The sequence below is a fragment of the Bubalus bubalis genome, chromosome 1 (genome assembly GCF_019923935.1).
Source record: "Bubalus bubalis isolate 160015118507 breed Murrah chromosome 1, NDDB_SH_1, whole genome shotgun sequence".
In the NCBI taxonomy this organism is placed as follows: Eukaryota; Metazoa; Chordata; class Mammalia; order Artiodactyla; family Bovidae; genus Bubalus; species Bubalus bubalis.
Window position 1 is genome coordinate 122,901,401 of NC_059157.1, and position 21,467 is coordinate 122,922,867.

Consider the following 21,467-nt stretch of genomic DNA (forward strand, 5'->3'; position numbering starts at 1 on the left):
AATTATAATTGAAATTAATTACTATATAATACTTTTAATGCCGGTCTACTCTGCTAGAGAATAACTTATAAGAGATAATACCTGGTTTGTTGAGTGCGGAGTCTCATCTGGAACCATGGCTGAGACATAGTAGATGCACAAGAAATATTCAAGAAATGCAAAAATTTTCAAAATGAAAATCACCTTCAGAAAGTATATTCTATTCTAACCCAATTCTAACCCAATTAAGGATTGCTTTCTTGTGTTAAAGTAAATGGCTCCAAATCAGTCACCTCTTTACATACCATTGCCCTTAAATGTTACAGTCAATCTCCAAATAATCTCAATGACCTTAAATTTGTGTTTTGATTTGTTCTGCTAGGTGGGAATTGTGCTTTTAACTTTAGCTTTTATGGGAACTAGTAGCAGAATAGCCAGTCCTGTCACTCACAAGGCCATGAGTAATACTTGGTAGCTCACACCTATCTGGGAAGTTTATTAATGACTTCTACTTCCTTGAAACAAACGCATACACATTTTTGTGCCAAGGTGGTAATTCTTACCTGATGGTCTAGATATTATTTCTCAAGCATCTAGGTCAGTAGTAAGAATCTAAATCTTTGTGGTCATATAATGATTTACTTCCTATGGATAGAGAAACCACCCAGACACAAGCTTCAAGTAAGATGTTTGTTTCTGGTAGAAAGGCCACAGAATTGGTCCTTCCATCTCTAATTTCCATGACTTTCTGCCCAGTTAGCTAGAATTCAGTTTAGAATAATGCCATAATTAAAGGCTTACAAATGTGTTGGGTGTTTTGAGGAACTGAGATAGTAGTTTATCAGACTTATAAACCATTTCTTGCAAATGGTCTAAATTCATGACTTCATTTTCCAGACTTTTAACACCCCCCATCACTCACTCACTCACACACACACACACACACACACACACACCAGGTTGAAACATTAGCCTCTAGCTTCAATTGGAAAATTAAAGCATTAAATAAGGACCATATCCCTCCATTTTACTATTCTATATATGTTCAAATCAGAAACACTGTTTCCAAGTTCTAATTTGCTTTTGCTTGTCAAGTTCTTTGCTGATTGCTACATTTTCATTATATTTGAGATAATTAAAGTTTTCAGTGATTTACTATGCTTTGTAATTAGACATGGTGACTTACGTAAGATGGAAGTGTTTCTTTTAGATTCACTTTTAACTGCAAAATAAAACCAAGGTTTCCAGCTATGCCAAAGTCATGCCTTACTTTGAAAAGACACGAATCTATTCATTTCATTCTATTTACTCCCCTATGAAAGTAACAATCAATCAATCAGTTTAATAATTACAACAGTTCATTAATGTCTTATTTGAACAACAACAACAACAAAAAAAAAAACTGAGGCACCACATTCAAGAACAAAATGACTTAAAGTTTTCTCAAGCATCCTTTAGTAATGACACCATAGAAAACAAAATGTGAAAATTATTTTAGCAGCAATAAGAAAGTAGAACTATTTCTTTTGTAGTGAAAGTGTTTGCAAATCATCAAGTTTATTCATCCAGAGCAAACCACCTACATCCTTGGTGATGATCGAGAGACATCAGGGGACAAAATGAATGAAGAGAACAGTGTGGAAGCAAGTAAACACATTTACAAAGTGACTGCAAAGCAAGATAAAGATCTAATATGTTCTGTTTTGTAGAAAAATCAAACACATTCTCTGTCCTCCAGGGTAATCAATTAAGTGAAAGCAGTACACCTTACATTGTTTACTTCTGTTAGAGAGCAAGCCATTCCTTACTAAGGAAACTTCTCTTTCTTTCAAAAACTTTGCCACTTGAAGTATAAGGAAATAAATAGCTGGACTCATTAAAAAAAAAAAAAAAAAAGACTTGTAAGATGTTAGAGAAAGCCATATGATTCAGAACCTTCAGGTGGAGTCCAGGCTTGTACAATGTGTGCAGTTAGTTGCCTTGCTCTCTGCACAGTTATAAACAGCCATTTCTGTAAGTTTATAATACTCCATATTTTTATCTGAAGAGAACCCTCCGAGCAGTGGCAACAGATACATGCCTCCAATGCATTCAGAAACATTATTTGGTGACCCCAGGGAGGATGTAGGGATAAATACCACACACCCTTTACCCTCTAAGAGTTTCCAGTCTATAGACTTGGGGAAGCAATCAGGGTGGAACAGAGAAGCACAAAGAGTTCAGAGGAAGTCTAGGTGATTCTGGGAGGGCAGCCAATGAAACCTGAGACATTTTTAAGGATGAAGCAGTACCCCCAGCAAGGTTTTAAAACCTGGAAAGGATCTGACCTGAAGATAAATATATGGAAGGTGGAGTTGGAATATAGAAAGAAGGCAGCAAAAGTAACTTCTCTGAATTCCACTATTCTGATTTTCAGGCTTCCAAGCGCTTTGGGATTATCCACTGAAATAATTTCCCAAGCCTAAGGCTTATTACAGGCTTTGTACTTTATCCAATGTGACCATTTCTCTCTGTGTAGATCTTGTGGAGTCCTCAACTTTAGCCTGGTGACAGAGTCTCACATGGTCTATTTAAAAGTAATCAACCCATTCCCAAAACATCTGATGTTGCCCTTTGAGAGGGTAATGGTTTTCCTTTTAATTCTAACTCCATCAATAAAGTGACACTAATCCAGACTGATTTGAGTAAACAAGGCATATTCCCCATTGTCTCTGTGATCTGAGAAAGAATGAACTTGAGAAAGATCACTGCCTGGATTGGAAATGGCCCCTTTGGGTGTTTTGCGCAAGCTTAAAAGGAAAAAGAAAATGCCTGTACAGAGTTCTTTCCAAGGCAAGCTTGCTTTGGGGGTGGTAATGCTCATAGGGGTATTATACTAAACTGCACCTATTAGTGGCTTTAGCAGCAATAAGAAAGTAGAACTATTTCTTTTGTAGTGTTTCCAGAAATGCTGACGAGAGTGTTTCATAAATTTCCGCCTCTGGCAAAAGAGCACAGCTTGACTCAAAATTCCCTCTTTCAGCTTTTATAAGAAAAAAAAAAATTTTTTTTTTTTTTTTGGTCCCATATAAGAAACATGGACAAGATGCAATTCATATCACCATTTTTGCATAAGATATCAGTTTACACTTTACACATATCTACTGACATTCCAAAAATGTTTTATTGTTGCCAGTTATTCCATTACCTAGAAGCACCATGTGCTTTATCCGAACACCAGTAACTGAATTTTAAATTGACAGGTAAATATTATCTGGGAAAGGTATCTCAAAATTTACAGAACAGCTCAGTTTTCCTTTGTCTTTGAAAAGAGACTGAAACTGAATAAAGTTAGTCATTATTTCAAATGTGAAATAAATTTGGAATTAAGAACTAGGTTTTTGGGGTGAGGCAGAAAATGGAAAGGAATGCTTTGAGTATAGGATAGGGGTGCTACATATCAGACCAAATTAAAAAAAAATCAAATATGGGGAAATTTAAAGTACTGTTTCTGAAAAGATTTTTATGGACACTTCAGATAACTACTGTTTTCTGCAAAGGAGGTTGTATAGCAACATGGTCGTATGTGGAACTTCACCGTTTCCCCTAATGTTTGCAGAGGTAAAGGCAGAACAAACCACATTTCAACATCAAATATTTTCAAAATTCACTTTACATCAGTAGAGGATTAGGTCTGTAAGGACAAGGAAGGAATGAGATACAAGCTTGGCCATCCCCCCATTTATCATAGAGCCTCAGTCACCCTCTTAGCGACTCTCTTTGCCCTTTAATCAAGTCACTGAGTTTCCTCCCCAAGTACCTGCCCTTGCCTACCCCACCATCATCTCTGTAATTGCCTAGGTTTTCATCTTGAGTGAGATGGAAATGATGCAGGAGATTGTGGAAGGAGATGATATGAACAGAAAGAAAGACATTTGCCCCAATATTTCTGTTCAGATCTTAAGTAAAAATGTATATCCTTGTCCAAAGTGAAATTTGAAAATTTTATTTCAAATTTTTTAAGTTTGTAATACCAAGAGCTTGATTTTATTATTGTAATTGTTTTTGATTAAATTAGGGTGTTGTTTGTTTCTTAAAAGATATATTCATATTTGCTTCTGCTCTATTATTTCCCAACTGGGATTCTCACCTTGAACAAAAGTCATACTTGGGATATTGTGTCACATTTAGCTCCATGATCTCTATTTGCTTTTAGAGCAATGACCAGAGAGGAGATTTTTCTCATTCTAAAATGACTACTTAATAAATAAAGTTGACCCTAATTAACATAGAAAATCAGTCTAGAGTTTGTTCCTAGTTTTGATTAATTTAAGAATGCAATTACCAACTCCCTATAAGGGTTAGAAACCTTATCTATCTCTACAGAGGTCTAAGGAATGGGAACAGGAAACAACTTCACCCAAATCAAGCAATCATTTGGACTAATTTTTCTTCCTCCTTGCAGGATGATACCTGTCACTCCTAGAGCATGTAGACAAAGTTTGGATCTCAAATTCTGAACATGGCCCATGCTTTCCGAATATGCATGGGTTCTAGCTCTTAGTGAGATAAAAGCCCTTGTCATCCTTTTTTTTTTTTTTTTTTTTTTTTTTTTGCTATTTCTTATACAAGTGTTCCATTTTGACATACAGATTAAACACAGGTCAGTTTAAATCAACATTCTCTATTCAAGTCAATATAGCATGCTCTTTCATTTGGTCCTATGCAGTTGTTCTTTGTACTTTTATTAATCTTCTACCTTCTACCTAGAATGACCTTCCCTCTTCCCCCTGTGGCTAAATCCTAGTTCTCAAACTATGTGAAATATTACCCTTGTCAAGAACAGATTGACCCACTTCACTGTCTTTGAGAAACCTTGGTGTCTCTTACAACATTTCTGTTTTAAACCAGAGTCACTTATGAATGAATACTTTATGTACAAACTAGGATTGTGACTTCTCATAAGCCAGGGGCTATAACTGCTCTCCTTTTGGTGCCCTAGCACAAGCACCAGGACTATACTTAACTAGTTCTCAGTAAGTTGGGTTGTAAGAAAATGCTTCTTTTCCTAAGGGAAACAATTTAATTGATCTGTGGCTGGGATATCAAAGCTACTGTATTTAGTTTATAGACAAATATATACCACTTTTTTTTTTTATTTGGGGGCAGGGGGTAGGGGGGGGAATAATAAATGGTGTGTGTGTGAAAGTCGCTCAGTGATGTCCGACTCTTTGTGACCCCATGGAGTATACAATCCATGGAATTCTCTAGGCCAGAATATTGGAGTGGATAGCCTTTCCCTTCTCCAGGGGGTCTTCCCAACCCAGGAATCAAACCCAGGTCTTCTGCATTGGAGGTGGATTCTTTACCAGCTGAGACACAAGGGAAACCCAACAAAACAAACAGTGGGTCTTTATTTATAGGATGACCATATACTTTATCCTCCAAGAGGAACACTTTTGGAAAGTAAAAGGTGTGCTATTGATAAGTACATTTTAATAGCAGGAGTAAATAGGGACATACCACGACCACTAGTTCCCAACTTATCTATGGCAGGAACCATAGCTATGAAAGAAAGCTATGTGTAGAGAAACACAAGTTGCATGAGACTTTAGAAACAATCCATTTCTACTCTTCCAAAGGTTCCAGAGAGGCAGTGGATATCCTTGAAAATCAAGCACCTGATGTGCAATTCAGAGAAATGCATTTTTATACTTCTAGGCAGCCTCAACAAAGCCCTATATCCCCCCAAGAGCACTCTAATACAGCCCTAATTACACCATTCCTCTGTTTAAAATTCTTCCACAGCTTATCATAGCCACTATATTAAATGTGTTAGGACACTCCATGAGCCACTCTATCTTATATTTCTATCTTTATTTTCTAATTATTTCATACTTTCAGTTCCACTGAGGACCCCAGTATGCACCTGCTTCTGTGTCTCTACTGATGCTTGTTTCTACACCTGAAATCATCCTTCCCTCTTTTATTTCTAAAACTTTAGAAAGTTCTCTACTCATCCTTCCAAGTGAATCCGCATCACACACACATATACATAGACTTGCAAGGTCCTCTTGCTTCAGGGTACTCTCTTTCTCTTTGATACTTTATATTATCTTGCTCACACTTCGCATATGACACTCAAGGTCTCTCCTATACTAGTTATAACTGTATATTTTCATTCTCCCTATAAACTGTTACTTATTGGTGTAGGAACTGTTTCATATTCATTTTTACATCCTATGTACCATCTTATATGTAACTGATGCTCAGTAAATATTTATTTACACAGAGTAAGTCAGTAGTCCCTTTGATAACTTCAGTTTCTCCTCCTCAATACCACTCCTCATGAATATTGACACATTTCAACTTTATTAAAAAGTGTAAGTGAAAATTATAAAATGTTGATAGAGATAACAGCTCAATAAGCCACAGGTCCCTATTTTCTTGTGCCTCCAAACTGTGTCCTGAAGAGAAGATCTGGAATAAGAATTATAGCTTAACTCTTAGATCAACTGTTTCACCTTGACCTTTCAATCCATTCTCTTCCAGAACCAAAATCTGCTACCCTACTGGATGTCCTTCACAGGCAACTCCTTCCCTAAATTGGCCCTGGACAATAAGACTGTACCAGCCATCTGATTTTTTGCTCATCATATATTCAAAAGACAATTCTGAGTTCATTGAGATTTGGAAAAACTTCCATTTTCAAAACAGTAAGACTTTTATGGAAACAACCAGGTTATTTTTCACTGATGTGTCTTTTGGGTGCCTGTGTTCACTCTTCCTTACTTACTAATATAAAACAAGTAATGTTTAAAGTAGTAATGTTTAAAACTCAATATGCGAAAAGTTTAATTTCTCACTATTACTCTAAAGGGAACATTTTTACCCATCCGCCTCTAACTCACCAGCACAGATCCTTACCAACACAATTATGTGCTGCTCAAAGAAAGGTTGGGTACATTTGTGGTAACAGAATTCTCAACTGTCTGACCTGTATCTTTCCTTGATAAACATAAAGTCTCATGACCTCAAATACATACTCCCTTAACATGAAGAATATAGAATCTAAATTCTGTATGTGCTTATTGCCTAAAAAAATTTCAGCAAACTTTGTATTCAGAAAATATATATTGTATGATGAAAGAGCAACCAATATTTTTTTGATTGTTTTAGTTAAACATCCATTCATTGATATTTTCTACTGTCTCTCCACACCCTCAGTTGAGGATCATTGCTCTTCTAGAAAACAAAACAAACCAAACATGCTTTTACCTTATCAAGGTAAAGGATAAGTGATTTATTATCACCACTCATTTTTCCAATAGCAGTGAAGGAAAATATGATCTACGATCTGTGATCTCTTTCTCCCAGTCCCTTCTGGGCTTGAGGGCAACCAATTGTAAAACAAGTAGTGCAATCTAAGACCACAGCATGGAGTGAGGAACGGCAACCAGCCTGACACCTGAATTAAGTCTGCAGCTTCTGTTTCTTACCGCTGTGATTTTACCTATGGTGCTAAAAATCGCAGAGGTACAACATTGGAAATTTTAAAAGAATTCATGTATTCACTTCAAAGATAAAAACCACTCCCACAGGGAAAAATCTGATTCAGTCTTTGGAAATGGTATTGGGACAGGAAAGACTATTTTCCTTGCCGATATGCACCCAGAGGTCCATTAATTGGCAATGACCTGAACTTATTCAGGTCATTGAAGGCTCATACTGCTGCTTCAGCACTTTTCTTCCTACTCTCAACTAGATTTGCATACCAGTTCTTTCTGGAAACTTTTTGGAGCAGTTGCCATGACTCAGAATAGCCCTTTTTAGAGTATACTCTCTCCTTTTTGGTATCAAAGAGAAAAAGGTTAAGTAAAAGGGACTCATTTTTACAGCTATAGCTCCCTCAGAAAGAGAAGTCATTAACCTCAATTTGTAAAATGAGGTGATTCAATATATGAGCCTTGAAGTCTTGAATGTTGTAACCCATTCACCAGTCCTTTTTCATCTTCATACACAAGCCCAGATAGGGATTTTTAAATAAAATACCGTCCTTCTAAGGAGGAGTTTTAAAGTTTTCAAAGTCTCTCTCTGTGTCTCTCTGTCTCTCACACACATACACACCCTGGACCCAGGTTTTTTGGTAAGAAAATGGAACTCCAACTTAATCTGTGATGAATTTCCTTTCTTTGGCGCCTCTCTCTCCAAGCTTTAGACCAGTTCTGGAGGCTGTGTCATTCCACCCTGGCGCACTGGAAAGGTACTTGCTCGAGGCCTCTTCATTGTAACCCAAGGGTGGAACCTTAAGCCAAGCCTGTTATATCCAACTTGCTTTCCCCTCCCTTCCGGACCCTTTCCTGTTCAATAACAGCTTCCCCAAATTCCTCTCTGCTTGAGGGCAAAGAACTGTAAAGTTAGGGGAAAGAGGAGGAACAGCTTGCTTATATTGTTTTTGAGTTACCAATCCAAGGAAGTTGCTGGCAAGTTAAATGAAAACATTATTTGAAGTCAGAGAAAGGGTTGCGATTTTCAAATAATTTTCACTCACACGGGACGTGGCATGCCTTTGTAGTCTTAATCTAACAATTTAAAAACAATTCTTATATGATAATCATAAATGGCTGATTTTGTATTGACGGTTATTCATGAGTGTTATAAATTTGGAATGAAATTTCTACATTCTCAGGGCCATGTGGTCCCAGGCATTTCGTATACCTCCTTGTAGAACTGCATTTCTACAAAGGGCTAGTTATTCAACCCTATGCAGAAAAGAAAGCTGTTCTTAAGCAATAGAACGGAAATGAAGCCATGGAGATAACATATTATACACACTAGCGGAAGGATATAAAAATCATGACAAAATACAGGAAAAGACGCAGGACAGTAGAGAAATGCCGCCATATTTTTTTCATCGGTAACTTCTGTGTATGTTAGCATTTCAAAAGAAAACAGATAGTTGCTGCCTCTTCAGCATCTGACCACACATCCCCTAAAGTTTTGAAAAATGCAGACTCGTGTAAAGGTATTTTCTTTCACCGTGAGGACGCCATACTCTCACATACAGCATGACTCCTTTACCTCCATAAAAGGCAGTCATTCGTACAAACAGCTTCTCATCACAGTATTTATGCAGTTTCTTTTTTCTTTTATGAGAAATAATCAGTTCTTTCCACTTTACATCAACTTTATACTTTTCTTAGAGATACTTCAAAGTCAACTTTTGTTTCTAACCTTTTTATTTACACACAGGAATCCTAACCTGATTATAAATGCGCGCCAAATTTTTCACGAACACAAAGTCAGATATGATATGACTGACAGATCTTTTCCTTTTTTTTCATGATCAAAACAGGACAACATTGGATCAAATAGAAACAAGATAATCATAAATGATACTTCCATTTTTTGGTAATTGCTTAGTAACATTTTAAGCTGACTTTCAATATTAAAGCAAAACAAGAAACTCAAGTTTCTCCACCGAGGACAAGAAAGCCTACTTGAATGTTTTAAAGGAAAATAGGCACTTCCTTTTCCTTCTTTAGATAACTCGATATTTCCCCTGCTATATTTACACAGTTCAGGTGTCTAGACAATAGCATGGTCAATATGAGAGCACTGGCCTGGCTTTGTCGCCCAGTGTGGAGGCTTCCCTTGTGCCTTCTGCCCAGAGTACTGTGCATTTTGTTCTGATTTTTAAGGAGCTCTATTTGAATACTCCAGTCTACTTTTCTAAGCATTCACCTGCAAGCATTTTCATCCGAAACACTGAACTCACTCTCTTCACACTGCACTCCCCCCTCCCCAGTCTGATTAGTGTCAACACAGCTGCCCTATTCTGAGGAATGTAAACTAATATTGTTGTTAGACCTCCCTCAACCTTAGGAAACTTCCTCAAAGCCTTAGAGTCTCTTCAGGATTTTTTTTATTCAGAGATTTAAATCCCTGAAACAAATGTGTTGAAGACAGATCAGGGCGGCAAACATTAATTCCTTAAATAAAATCCTATGTGCTATAATATACATTTACATGTATGCATACATAAATATTTAATAATGCATCACTCCATAATAACTCATTATACAGTGAAAGTTGAAGTCAAATCACCAGACAATAGGGACCTGAGTGAAGTCCCTTCAGGATTTAGGTGGATCTCTGGATTGACATACTTCAAAACGGAGATGGCTTAAAAAAAAAAATCTCATCTGATTACTTAAAAAAAAAAAACACTTAATTTGCTTTTAGGATGAAGTCTGGAGACAAAACTGAGAACTTAACTAAGTTGAGACACAATCAACAAATTTGTCTTACTGGTAAGTGAAATCCCAACAGAGGAGTCATTTCAGTGAGTTTGGCAGAATATGATCTGCTCTCTCAGATTGTTCTCATACAGAGTGATTTTCTAAACTCCTGAATATTGAGCTTCTTCAAATACATAACATCTCCCCAGAAATTTTTCTTCTCCCTTTTCTCCTACTGTTTCATCTTTTACTTTAAAAACACTCTTACAGTCACCACAGAAAACATTAACCAAGAAAAAGAGATTCCTATACACAGTTTGCAAAAACATTACATTGGGTGACCAAGAACCACAAATATGTAAGCTTTTATTTTAAAAAGAGAAATTAAAATAGCATCTCTAAATGGAGTGCTAAAATCTAAAAGCCTTACCTCACTAAATTGAGTCTGGGCATTGTTTTCCAGGTACAACATGTTAGCTGTAAGATTGATCAATGCCGCTGTCCTCTCTTCTGGCTCCAGGATTTTGCCAACCCCCCCACCCCCTCTGAGACCCTTACAGTAGAAATCTACTAGGAAGATAACAGAACTCAAGTCCTTCTGTCTCTTTCTCTCTCTGTACATAATTTTAGGTTCCCTCATATATACCCAACTATAGGCATGAGGGGGCGGGACTCTTCTCTTTACCTGTCCAATCCATCAACTTCCACCTGGACTCCTCCACTCCAATGGAGTGAGGCCTCTCCCATCTCATTAAGTAGTTAGAATTCCTTATCACCAATCTTTAAAAGAAAAGGAAAGAAAGAGAGAGAGAGAGAAAAAGAACACAGGAGAGAGACAGGTAAAACTTTCCCTTGTCTCTTTCATAAGAAAACACACTCTTTCCTGAAAACAAAATCTCCCCAAACAAACCACAGATCGTACCACCACCAGGACTTAAAGAAGGCACTTCAGAAAGTTATTTTACACTTTGCAACAAAAAGTAAAGCTTCAGGAAAAGCTTTCAGAAGTTGGTTTTTTGTTTTGGGTTTTAAAACCTAGATGTGGATTTTCAAAAATGATTACACAGTTAGAAATTTGGGGAAACTACCCAAATCAATGCATATATATACTTAATATAAAAATTTAAAAATCCACTGCCTGATAGGTAAAGGATTTCCCACTTCTCCCTAGAGAAATACCAGTGGTTTCAAACGAATCTGTGCCAACATAAGCCACTTGATTGTTCAAAGCATGTTTCAATAACAATTTAAATCATTGGCCCCGTTAACTTGTAAAAACAAACAAACATCCATATTATGTACAGGAAATAGAAAAGCTGGGAAAAGTGCCCATTTTTTTAAAAAGCCCTTAAAAAATGCTTTTTTTCTATCATTATTTCTTGAAATATAGAATCAGCACAATAGCTTATCTATTTGAATATTTATTTTCTCTACCATACCTAGTTTTTATTAATGCTCCAAGATAGTAATTTTATAAACAGATAATTAACTACTATTTACTAGAATAAATCTTCAGGTCTGAAAGACAAGTCAGATTTTGCCTTAAAAATATATTTACTTAAATACACAACATTCATGTAGAATTAGGTTTTGCTTGCTATGGATTCAGAGAAGATGAAATGCATCCTGATGGCTACTGTGGGATCCACTAACATATGCTCATTGCTGTGGAGTATAATTTAGTTAGACTTATATCTAAACATCACTTCTCACCTCACACTCGGGAATCCAAATTACCTCTGTCCTGCCTAAAAGTTACAACTGGACAAGATATCTATAAGTGAATACTTAGATTACTTCCAAAATTTAGAAGGAGATTAGAAGAAAACTAGAAACCAGAATAGATTAGCATATAAACCTTTAAAATACCCTTTAACATTTAAAATGTGCAAATGCATTCATGACCTTGGAGTTGCCTCCCCTTTACTTCACTTTTTGCCTCTATAAAATTGCATGCACATAAAGGATAATATGATCATGAGGTGATATTTATCTTAAGTCCCTAAGTTATTGGTAAGATGTTGCATTTTTACAAAAATTTTTCAGTAATACCATTTTATTTCAACTGTGCAAGGATATGACAACACTAATTCTACAAATTTATATCAGACAAAATGTTGATTTCTTCACTGAAATACTGGGAAGGTTATCTCTTACTATCTGTAATTAACCAAAGAAGCACGGACTACAAGACAAAAACAAAAACCAAAAGAAAAAAAAAAAAAGAAATGATTTGCAAAATGCAATTCATTATTTACACTATGTATTTAAATTGTACACCCACTGACAACTTCCAGGTAAGTAATAGAAAGCAGGTAGTTGTTTTCTGAAAACTGTGCTCTATTCCAGTGGTTCAAACACTTGGATGATCCTGAGAATCATCCAGGGTACTTTTTAAAAACAGAGTTCTTGACCTGATCCCAGATCTTTATAGCCTAGTAGGAAGTTCTGAATGAGGCAAGTCTGGAAATTAATCTGGAGTAAATGCATTAGCACAACTGCCCAGAAAATCATTATTGGATTCTTCTCTACATGAATAAGGTAGTGTAAGCATTTGAACCCCTAAATCTAGGGTTCACAATATCAGATGCTGATGATATTCAACCAAATGTAAACAAATTTCATCTTGCGCAAAGTCAAAAGCTTCCCGGCAGTATTTGATGGATGAAAAAGATCAAATTCCTTCTCTCTACCACCTTAGCCTTTAGCATATGCCGGTGAGACTATGATCTCTATCTAAGGTATCTACCAAATCTAAAATATGTATATTTTACATAAAAGATACAATAAATCTGCTAAGGCTACGTGTCTGTTCTGGGTACTTGAGGGGAAGGAGCACTGGACTAGGGGTTAAAGGAGTAAGTATGAGATACAAGAACCATTTCCAACTCTGTGCCCTGGGGGCAGGTTACTTAACCACTCTGGATTCACGTTCCTCATTTGTGAAATGAGAGGCAGAACTAAATGATTTCTAAAAACCATTATAAAGATAAGAGTCTTTGTCCAGAATTTGTGGAAGTGATTTAAAGGATTATTCACATTTCTCATATTTACTGGGGTATTTGTACCTCAGTTTGCTCATCTTCAAACTGTACAATGAAGCAGTTGAGTCGCACAGATACTAAGATGCTTAAATGACATAAAGAAAAAGTCACAATGTATTGAGGGGAAAATTCATGGTTTTTTCTTTAGGGTATAATAGCTCCTGGGCTTTCTTGGTGGCTCAGATGGTAAATAATCTGCCTGCAATGCAGAAGATGCGTGTTCGATCCCTGAGTCAGGAATATCCCCTGGAGAAGGCCATGGCTACCCACTCTAGTATTCTTGCCTGGAGAATTCCATGGACTGAGGAGCCTGGTGAGTTATAGACCATGGGGTTGCAGAGTCAGACATGACTGACTAATTAACACACTTCATGGTAGCTACCAATGCATTTAAATTTGAATTTAGCACACACGTTTCCATAAAAGAGTGAATGAAAGTACCTCTGATAACATTCGATTTCAGAATTAGTGTGACTACTTGATGTAAACATTACGCATTTATTTAAGCAGAAGGTTACAGAGAAGCAACCATTTTCTGTATTCACCATGCAGCAAAGTTTACCTTTGACCTCAAAGGTTTACTAATGGGCATTAATTTTCCTAATAACCTAGTGATGTAGGTAAGTATTATTATCACCATTGTGTGGATAAATAAATACACTCAAAGATTTTAAGTAGGTTTCCTAAGTCTTCAGGAGTCAGAACAACTTTATTTAACTTTACTTACAGGTCATAATTTCTCATTCTCAGCAGTTCCCTAGAATTCCTCACAGATTCATGGCCTCAGACTCAGGGCTCAGCACTATCTCTTGAATGAAAATGTCACTGCTGTAAATCTAGTACTCTGGAAGCAGAAGTCATTCAAGATGTACGATTAACACATACGCTTTCTTGAAAGAAGTGTGTTACATATTTGTTGAATATCCTTCTTTACAGATACTCATGTAAGAACTCTTTATATGTAAAAATATTAACCTTATAATAATTGCAGCAAATAATTTTCTGCTATGTGCGTGGTTGTGTATGTGTTTCTGGTGTTTCAAACTCATATATGGATTTATGGTTTGTTCTTTGGTGTAGAAGATTTCTATTTTCCATAACTAAATTTATCATTTTTCTGTTATGATTTGTTACTTTTCTTTTTTTTTTTTTTGATTTGTTACTTTTCAAAGAGAGTTTGAAAGGTCTTTGCCAGTCCAACATTATAAAATCCTTTGGCCATATTATAGTTTCATATTATTATGGGGCTTTTAATTTTTAATATTCAAATCATTTAATGCTCTAGAATTTTTACTGAATTTGTATTATGAGAAATAAGTGAAGATTCACTCCTCCCCCAACTTATTGCATCATTTTATTGAATAATTGTTGTCTCTAATTTGACATGCAATCTTTATAACATACCAAATGTCAGTGCCTCCATTTACACCTCTAAGTGATAAAGTTAAGCAAGTACATAAATGCTTGGTACACATAAAAATGGCAGAAAGTGAAGAGGAACTAAAAAGCCGCTTGGTGAAAGTGAAAGAGGAGAGTGGAAAGTTGGCTTAAAGCTCAACATTCCAAAAACTAAGATCATGTCGCATGGTATCTGGTCCCATCACTTCATGGCAAATAGATGGGGAAACAGTGTCAGACCTTATCTTTTTGGGCTCCAAAATCACTGCAGATGGTGATTGCAGCCACGAAATTAAAAGATGCTTAATCCTTGGAAGGAAAGTTATGACGAACCTAGATAGCATATTCCAAAGCAGAGACATTACTTTGCCAACAAAGGTCCAGTCTAGTCAAGGCTATGGTTTTTCCAGTGGTCATGTATGGATGTGAGAGTTGGGACTATCAAGAAAGCTGAGCACCGAAGAATTGATGCTTTTGAACTGTGGTGTTGGAGAAGACTCTTACGAGTCCCTTGGACTGCAAGGAGATCCAACCAGTCCATCCTAAAGGAGATCAGTCCTGGGTGTTCTTTGGAAGGAATAATACTAAAGCTGAAACTCCAGTACTTTGGCCACCTCATGCAAAGAGTTGACTCATTGGAAAAAGACTCTGATGCTGGGAGGGATTGGGGGCAGGAGGAGAAGGGGATGACAGAGGATGAGATGGCTGGAGGGCATCACCAACTCTATGGACATGAGTTTGAGTGAACTCCGGGAGTTGGTGATGGACAGGGAGGCCTGGTGTGCTGCAATTCATGGGGTTGCCAAGAGTCAGACACGACTGAGCGACTGAACTGAACTGAACACATAAAATACTAGTTGACTTTCTTAATCCACATTATGTAAGGTTGGGTAGGGAACAACATGGCCTCTATAAAGTTCTAAAAAGTAAAAAGTGGAAGCAATTTAGTCTCTCAGATCTATGTCTGCCCCCTATGGCTTGAGGTAAGTAGAGAAAACAAAGAAATATTTAGGTTTCATGCAGTCATAAAAATAGAGATAAAAGTTTTAGTGGGTTCCCCTCATGAAGACTTTCCGTCCTAATTGAATTGAGAAAATATAAAAGTTAGAAGAGGCTTCATTGTATCTGGTAGGATTAGGTAGTCAATTATTAAAAAAAGAGACTGGTGACTTGCTTTTATATTAGCAGTTGAAATTCCAAGAAAGAACATGTGCTTGACTAGCAATGTATCAACCCTCTATGCTTTAACCAAAAATTTAACCATATCTATCAATGTCTCTACAATCTCTCCTCCCTACAAAGGGCCCTCACCATCATTTTTATCTTTCCTAAAGAACAACTATGATTGTGTTATTCCTCAGGATGCATCATTGCCAATGGAATAAGCTCTTTTCATAGGCACTCAAAATTCTTCTTCACAGGTTGATTTCAAGCTGCCCTCTCAGCTTCATATTCCTATATTACACTCTGCTTGCTACATGCTGGCCCCAGCTGAACATTTTGCCCCTCTGCTCAACCTGGTCCCTCAGTTTGGAATGCCTTTGTCCCATTTACCTGTAAATGAAAACACTTTCAAATTCCTTAAATGAAACTGAGTTCTCCAGTTTCCTAGTTGAAGTTTAATCTTTTCTTATTTTATGTGAATGTATAGTTTACAACGCAAAAAATTTTATACTTGTCAACTCCTCTATGAAGCTATGAACTTTTAAGGTCAGAGTACATTTCAGTTCATCATATCATATTTAGTGTCTAAAAGCTTGATGAATATAAGTTCAATTGAATGATTTAACTCTAGAAAAAAAACTAGAAAGTTGAAAAGGGATTATTTACCCAAAGTATTTATTATGACACGAATGCCTTTCCTATAGGAATCAATGCATAGCACCTAATTACAATAGGAGAGAGAGAAAAATGATGCTTTCAACTCAAGGACTGTTCGTCAAAACTTCAATAATTATTTGTCAAGAAGGAAAATTGTCAGCATGATAAACCTACAACAGTCAAAAAATATTGGGATTTTATAGAGCATGAATGAAAGCTAAGAAATGTTGGGACTTTCCAAGCTGCTCCAGAACAAAATCAATGAGATCATTTTAATACCAGCCACCATAAAGTCAAAGGATGATCAGCAGGACACACTAACTTTCATGGCTCTAATCTTTCCCAAGTTAAGTGATTTCCTTCCTTTCCTGCTCCAGACAGGTAAGAATGAGCTTTGGAGAAGCTACTGAAAGCACTAAATCAATTTACCAAATCAGTTTTCTCTGAAGGCTAAAGCTAAATTCCAAACCAAGCTAAAAGGTCACCTCCATTTTAGAGTCACTACTGAGACTCTGAAAGATAAGCAAGGCTTATAGGCACAGAGGAGGAAATAAAGTCTGTCCTATATCTTAAAGATATATTTCTTTATTTTTGTAAACCTTCAAGTAGAAGGTAGAATGGTAGACAACATTTAGTTTCTCTCTCTTTGTATATTTTGTGGGTCAGGTATTTTTCAGAGTGCTTTATATATATCAAAATTCAATTAATGTTCATAAAAACTTATGATGTTTGTACTGTTGTTATTTTTCTCTTATAGATGAAGATGAAGACAGTGGTGGTGGTGGTTTAGTCACTAAGTCCTGTCTGACTCTTGTAACCCCTGGGCTGTAGCCTGCCAGGCTCCTCTCTCCATGGGATTCTCCTGGCAAGAATATTGGAGTAGGTTGCCATTTCCTTCTCCAGGGGATGCTCCCAACCCAAGAATCGAACCTGGGTCTCCTGCATTGCAGGCAGACTCTTTACTGACTGGTTTATAAGGGAAGCCGTGAAGACACTGATATATGGTGGCTCAGAGGTTAAAGCATCTGCCTGCAATGCGGGAGACCTGGGTTCGATCCCTGGGTTGGGAAGATCCCCTGGAGAAGGAAATGGCAACCCACTCCAGTATTCTTGCCTGGAGAATCCCATGGACAGAGGAGCCGGGTGGGCTACAGTCCATGGGGTTGCAAAGAGTCGGACACTGACTGAGCAACTTCACTTTCACTTTCACTAAATGGTGAAATCAAGATCTGAAGGGATTCAAAACAGTCCAAGGAAATAGGTATCCATAGGCAAAAGAATATGGCTTCCCTTGTAGCTCAGTTGGTAAAGAATCTGCCTGCAATTCAGGAGACCAGGGTTTGGTTCCTGAGTTGGGAAGATCCTCTAGAGAAGGAAATGGCAACCCACTCCAGTTTTCTTGACTGGAGAATCCCATGAACAGAGGAGCCTGGCAAGGTACAGTCCATGGGGTCACAAGAATCAGACACAACTTAGCAACTAAACCACCATGTGCAAAATGATAAGATCATCTTCAAATAATCTTTAATTTGCATTTTAAAATTTTAGATTATAAAAATAGTGTGATATTTTGAGCCCAAAACTGAAAAACAAAAATAAAAAATAAATGTTATCATAAGCATAACACTCATAGAGATTACTGTTAAAAGTTTCCTTTGTCTTTTTCCTATGTTTATGTACATATTCTGTCTACAAAATTAGATTACATTCTCTCTCTATCTCTCTCTCTATATATATATATGCATAAGTTATCTTCATATTATAAGCTTTTTCCCATGTTGCTGCTGCTGCTGCTAAGTCCCTTCAGTTGTATCTGACTCTGTGCAACCCCATAGACGGCAGCCCACCAGGCTCCCCTGTCCCTGGGATTCTCCAGGCAAGAACACTGGAGTGGGTTGCCATTTCCTTCTCCAATGCATGAAAGTGAAAAGTGAAAGTGGAGTCCCTCAGTCGTGTCCGACTCTTAGCGACCCCATGGACTGCAGCCTACCAGGCTCCTCTGCCCCTGGGATTTTCCAGGCAAGAGTACTGGAGTGGGTTGCCATTGCCTTCTCCTGATATGTATGCTGCTGCTGCTGCTGCTGCTGCATTGCTTCAGTCATGTCCGACTCTGTGTGACCCCATAGACAGGAGCCCACCAGGCTCCCCCGTCCCTGAGATTCTCCAGGCAAGAACACGGGAGTGGGTTTCCATTTCCTTCTCCAATGCATGAAAGTGAAAAGTGAAAGTGATATGTATAGAATCAAGTTATTTTCCAAAGGGCTGAATCAAATTTTATTTGTATGTGGTTAAGAACCACAGTATTAGAGTCATCTTTTCCAAATTTATAAATGAAAAAAATATTTTCTTATTTTAATATGAATCCTTCTGGTTGTGAGAAAAATTAAATGTATTTCAATATGTTTATTAGCCCTATGCATTTCTTCTCTACATGATCTATTAATGTCCTTTGCTTTCCCCTCTAATCTCTATCATTGAAGTAGTAATGCTTTCTTTATTAATAAAGATATTAGCCCTTTGACATATTTGTCATATATTTTTCAAGCTTCTTTGCTTTTTAGCATTACATGTATTGAAATAGAAACTTTGATTACTTTATTACATAAAAATGAATTATTAGCCATTTATCCCAGAACCTAGAGATAACCACTGCCAAAATTTTGGTATTTTCTTTTCCATGTAACTCTGTGTGCTTTACAAACTAAACATTTGATCGTATATATTAAAGATATATTTTATTAAAAATGTATGTGTGTGCATGCTAAATCACTTCAGTCATGTCCAATTCTTTGTGACCCTATGGACTTTAGCCCGCCAGGCTCCTCTGTCCATGGAAGGCTCCAGTCAAGAATACTGGAGTGTGTTGTCATGCCTTCCTCCAGGGGATCTTCCCAACCTAGGCATCAAACCCTCGTCTCTTATGTCTCTTGCATTGGCAGGCAGGTTCTTAACCACTAGTTCCACCTGGGGAGCTCCTGAAACTGTATATGTGTGTCTATATAAATATATGCATATAATTATTTTAAAAATTCACCTGTTAATATGATTACATACTCAGGTCATAACTCAGGTATTTTAATTAAACCCTATATTTTTTAATTGCCATATAGTCTTATTGAATTAATTTAGCCATCTCCCATTAATGGGGTATTTAATCTGTTTCTATTTTTCATTAACATTATTTCCCAGGTGGTAGAGTAGTAAAGAATCTGCCTGCCAATACAGAAGGCACAAGAGATGGGGGTTCAATCCCTGGGTCTGGAAGTTCCCCTAGAGGAGGAAATAGCAACCCATTCCAATCTTCTTGCCTGGAAAATTCCATGGTGAGAGGAGCCGGCTAGGCTACAGTCCATGGGGTTACACAGAGTCGGACATGACTGAGAGCACATACACAGACATAATTTTAAAGCAAACACCTATTATGCTATTAATTAAAATATATTATTAGAAGTTATTATTCTGCATTATTTGGTTAAGAGATATTTAAATATTTTAAAGGCCAGTAGATACTACTAAATTGATTTCCAGATACTATACCAATTTCTGTTTAGATCATCAACATAGAAAAGAGCTTACCTGCCACAACAACTAAGCAGCTACAAATATTTAAAATATTTCAGGGTAAAAAAGCACAAACAAAATTAACTTCCTCCTAATATTATTATACATTATTTACTAAAATGAACATAACTAATCTCCAACCATTAATTGGTCTCCTTTGAAAAATGCAACTATTTGAATCATACCAACTTGTGTTTGAATACTGCTGTGTTTACTTATTTTCTTTGAATCTTTATCTATAAAATCAAAATACCATCCTATATTATAACATTTAACTTCCTAACTAACCCTAGAGCAGTGATTAGCTTATCATAGGTTCTAAATGGGTTTCAGTACCCTTTTATCCTTTTGGACTTGACTTCCCTGGTGGCTCAGATGGTAAAGAATCTGCCTGCATTGCAGGAAACCAGTTTGATCCCTGGGTTGGGAAGATCCTCTGGAGAAGGGAATGGCAACCCACTGCAGTAGTCTTGCCTGGAGAATTATGAACAGATGAGCCTGGTAAGCTACAGTCCATGGGGTCTCAAGACGTCTGCCAGGACTGAGCAACTAACGCTTTCTACTTTCCTTTCTTTTATCCTTTTACTTATTCATATCTGTAGTTCTGGACATACTACTAAATACCTGCTAAAAGTTCTTGCTTTTTAAGCACTAGATTTTCTAGTATTTCAAGGGATAATCTGATTAAAATTATATTTCATTCCTTTCTTTTCTACTTATTGCCATTCCCTCCAAATGGCTGTTGCTGAAATAAGTGAAGACAATACAGTCAATGCCAACTTGGAAGAATGGAAAGAACGCTGGAATCAACAGCAGCAAACCTGTGGTCCACACCTCCACTCCAATTTTGAGTTTGTTATTTTAATTAACTGGTGAATAATCAACAAATACTCACTCAAGCTAATTGCATAATACATCACCATTCCTTTTTTTCATACTGGAATATATTTCAATATGATACCAGCTTTTAAGTAATTTACCCTACCTGATAAACCATAGGGAAACCAAACCATCATATCTTTTAGGATCCTGCATAAAAGGATATTGTCCCAAGAGTCAGAGACTTTGGATTAAGTTCTGGCTCTGCCAGTAAATTGATTATATTACTTGAAGCAGGGCACTCTTCTATCCATCATGAAGTTTTTCTATCTGTTAATTAGACATAGATTTATTATATATTTGTATCCTATACTACTGTGATTCTAGTCTCCTTGGTGTTCATGTTTTCTGTTTAACCACAGTCTGAATTTCACTACTGATGGAGACAGACAACTTTGCCATCAATTTTATATCTTATATCTTTTGCTTGTGTTATTTCCTTTCTAAAGAGATGGTGAAAGCAGTTGATTTCATAGACTAGTTGATTTCAACCAATCTTTCAGTCTTACTATCAAGCTGGAGATTTTAGGCTTCACTTTTAGTTCCTCATTTTTTTCCTTTCCTT

At 36.8% G+C, this 21,467-nt stretch overlaps 1 protein-coding gene across 11 annotated transcripts in view; it reads right to left on the reverse strand.

The window, feature by feature from the left end:
* TP63 (tumor protein p63) overlaps nucleotides 1-21,467 on the reverse strand; it is a 273,318-nt gene that overhangs the window by 99,692 nt on the left and 152,159 nt on the right. Inside the window, exon 1 of one of the 11 annotated variants that reach the window (XM_006060989.4) lies at nucleotides 10,630-10,854. The exons of the other annotated variants lie outside the window; for them this stretch is intronic. Coding sequence (XP_006061051.2) covers nucleotides 10,630-10,839 — 210 coding nt within the window. The 5' untranslated portion in view covers nucleotides 10,840-10,854. Of the gene's footprint in view, nucleotides 1-10,629; nucleotides 10,855-21,467 lie in introns of those variants that run through there. 11 annotated transcript variants of the gene reach the window in all.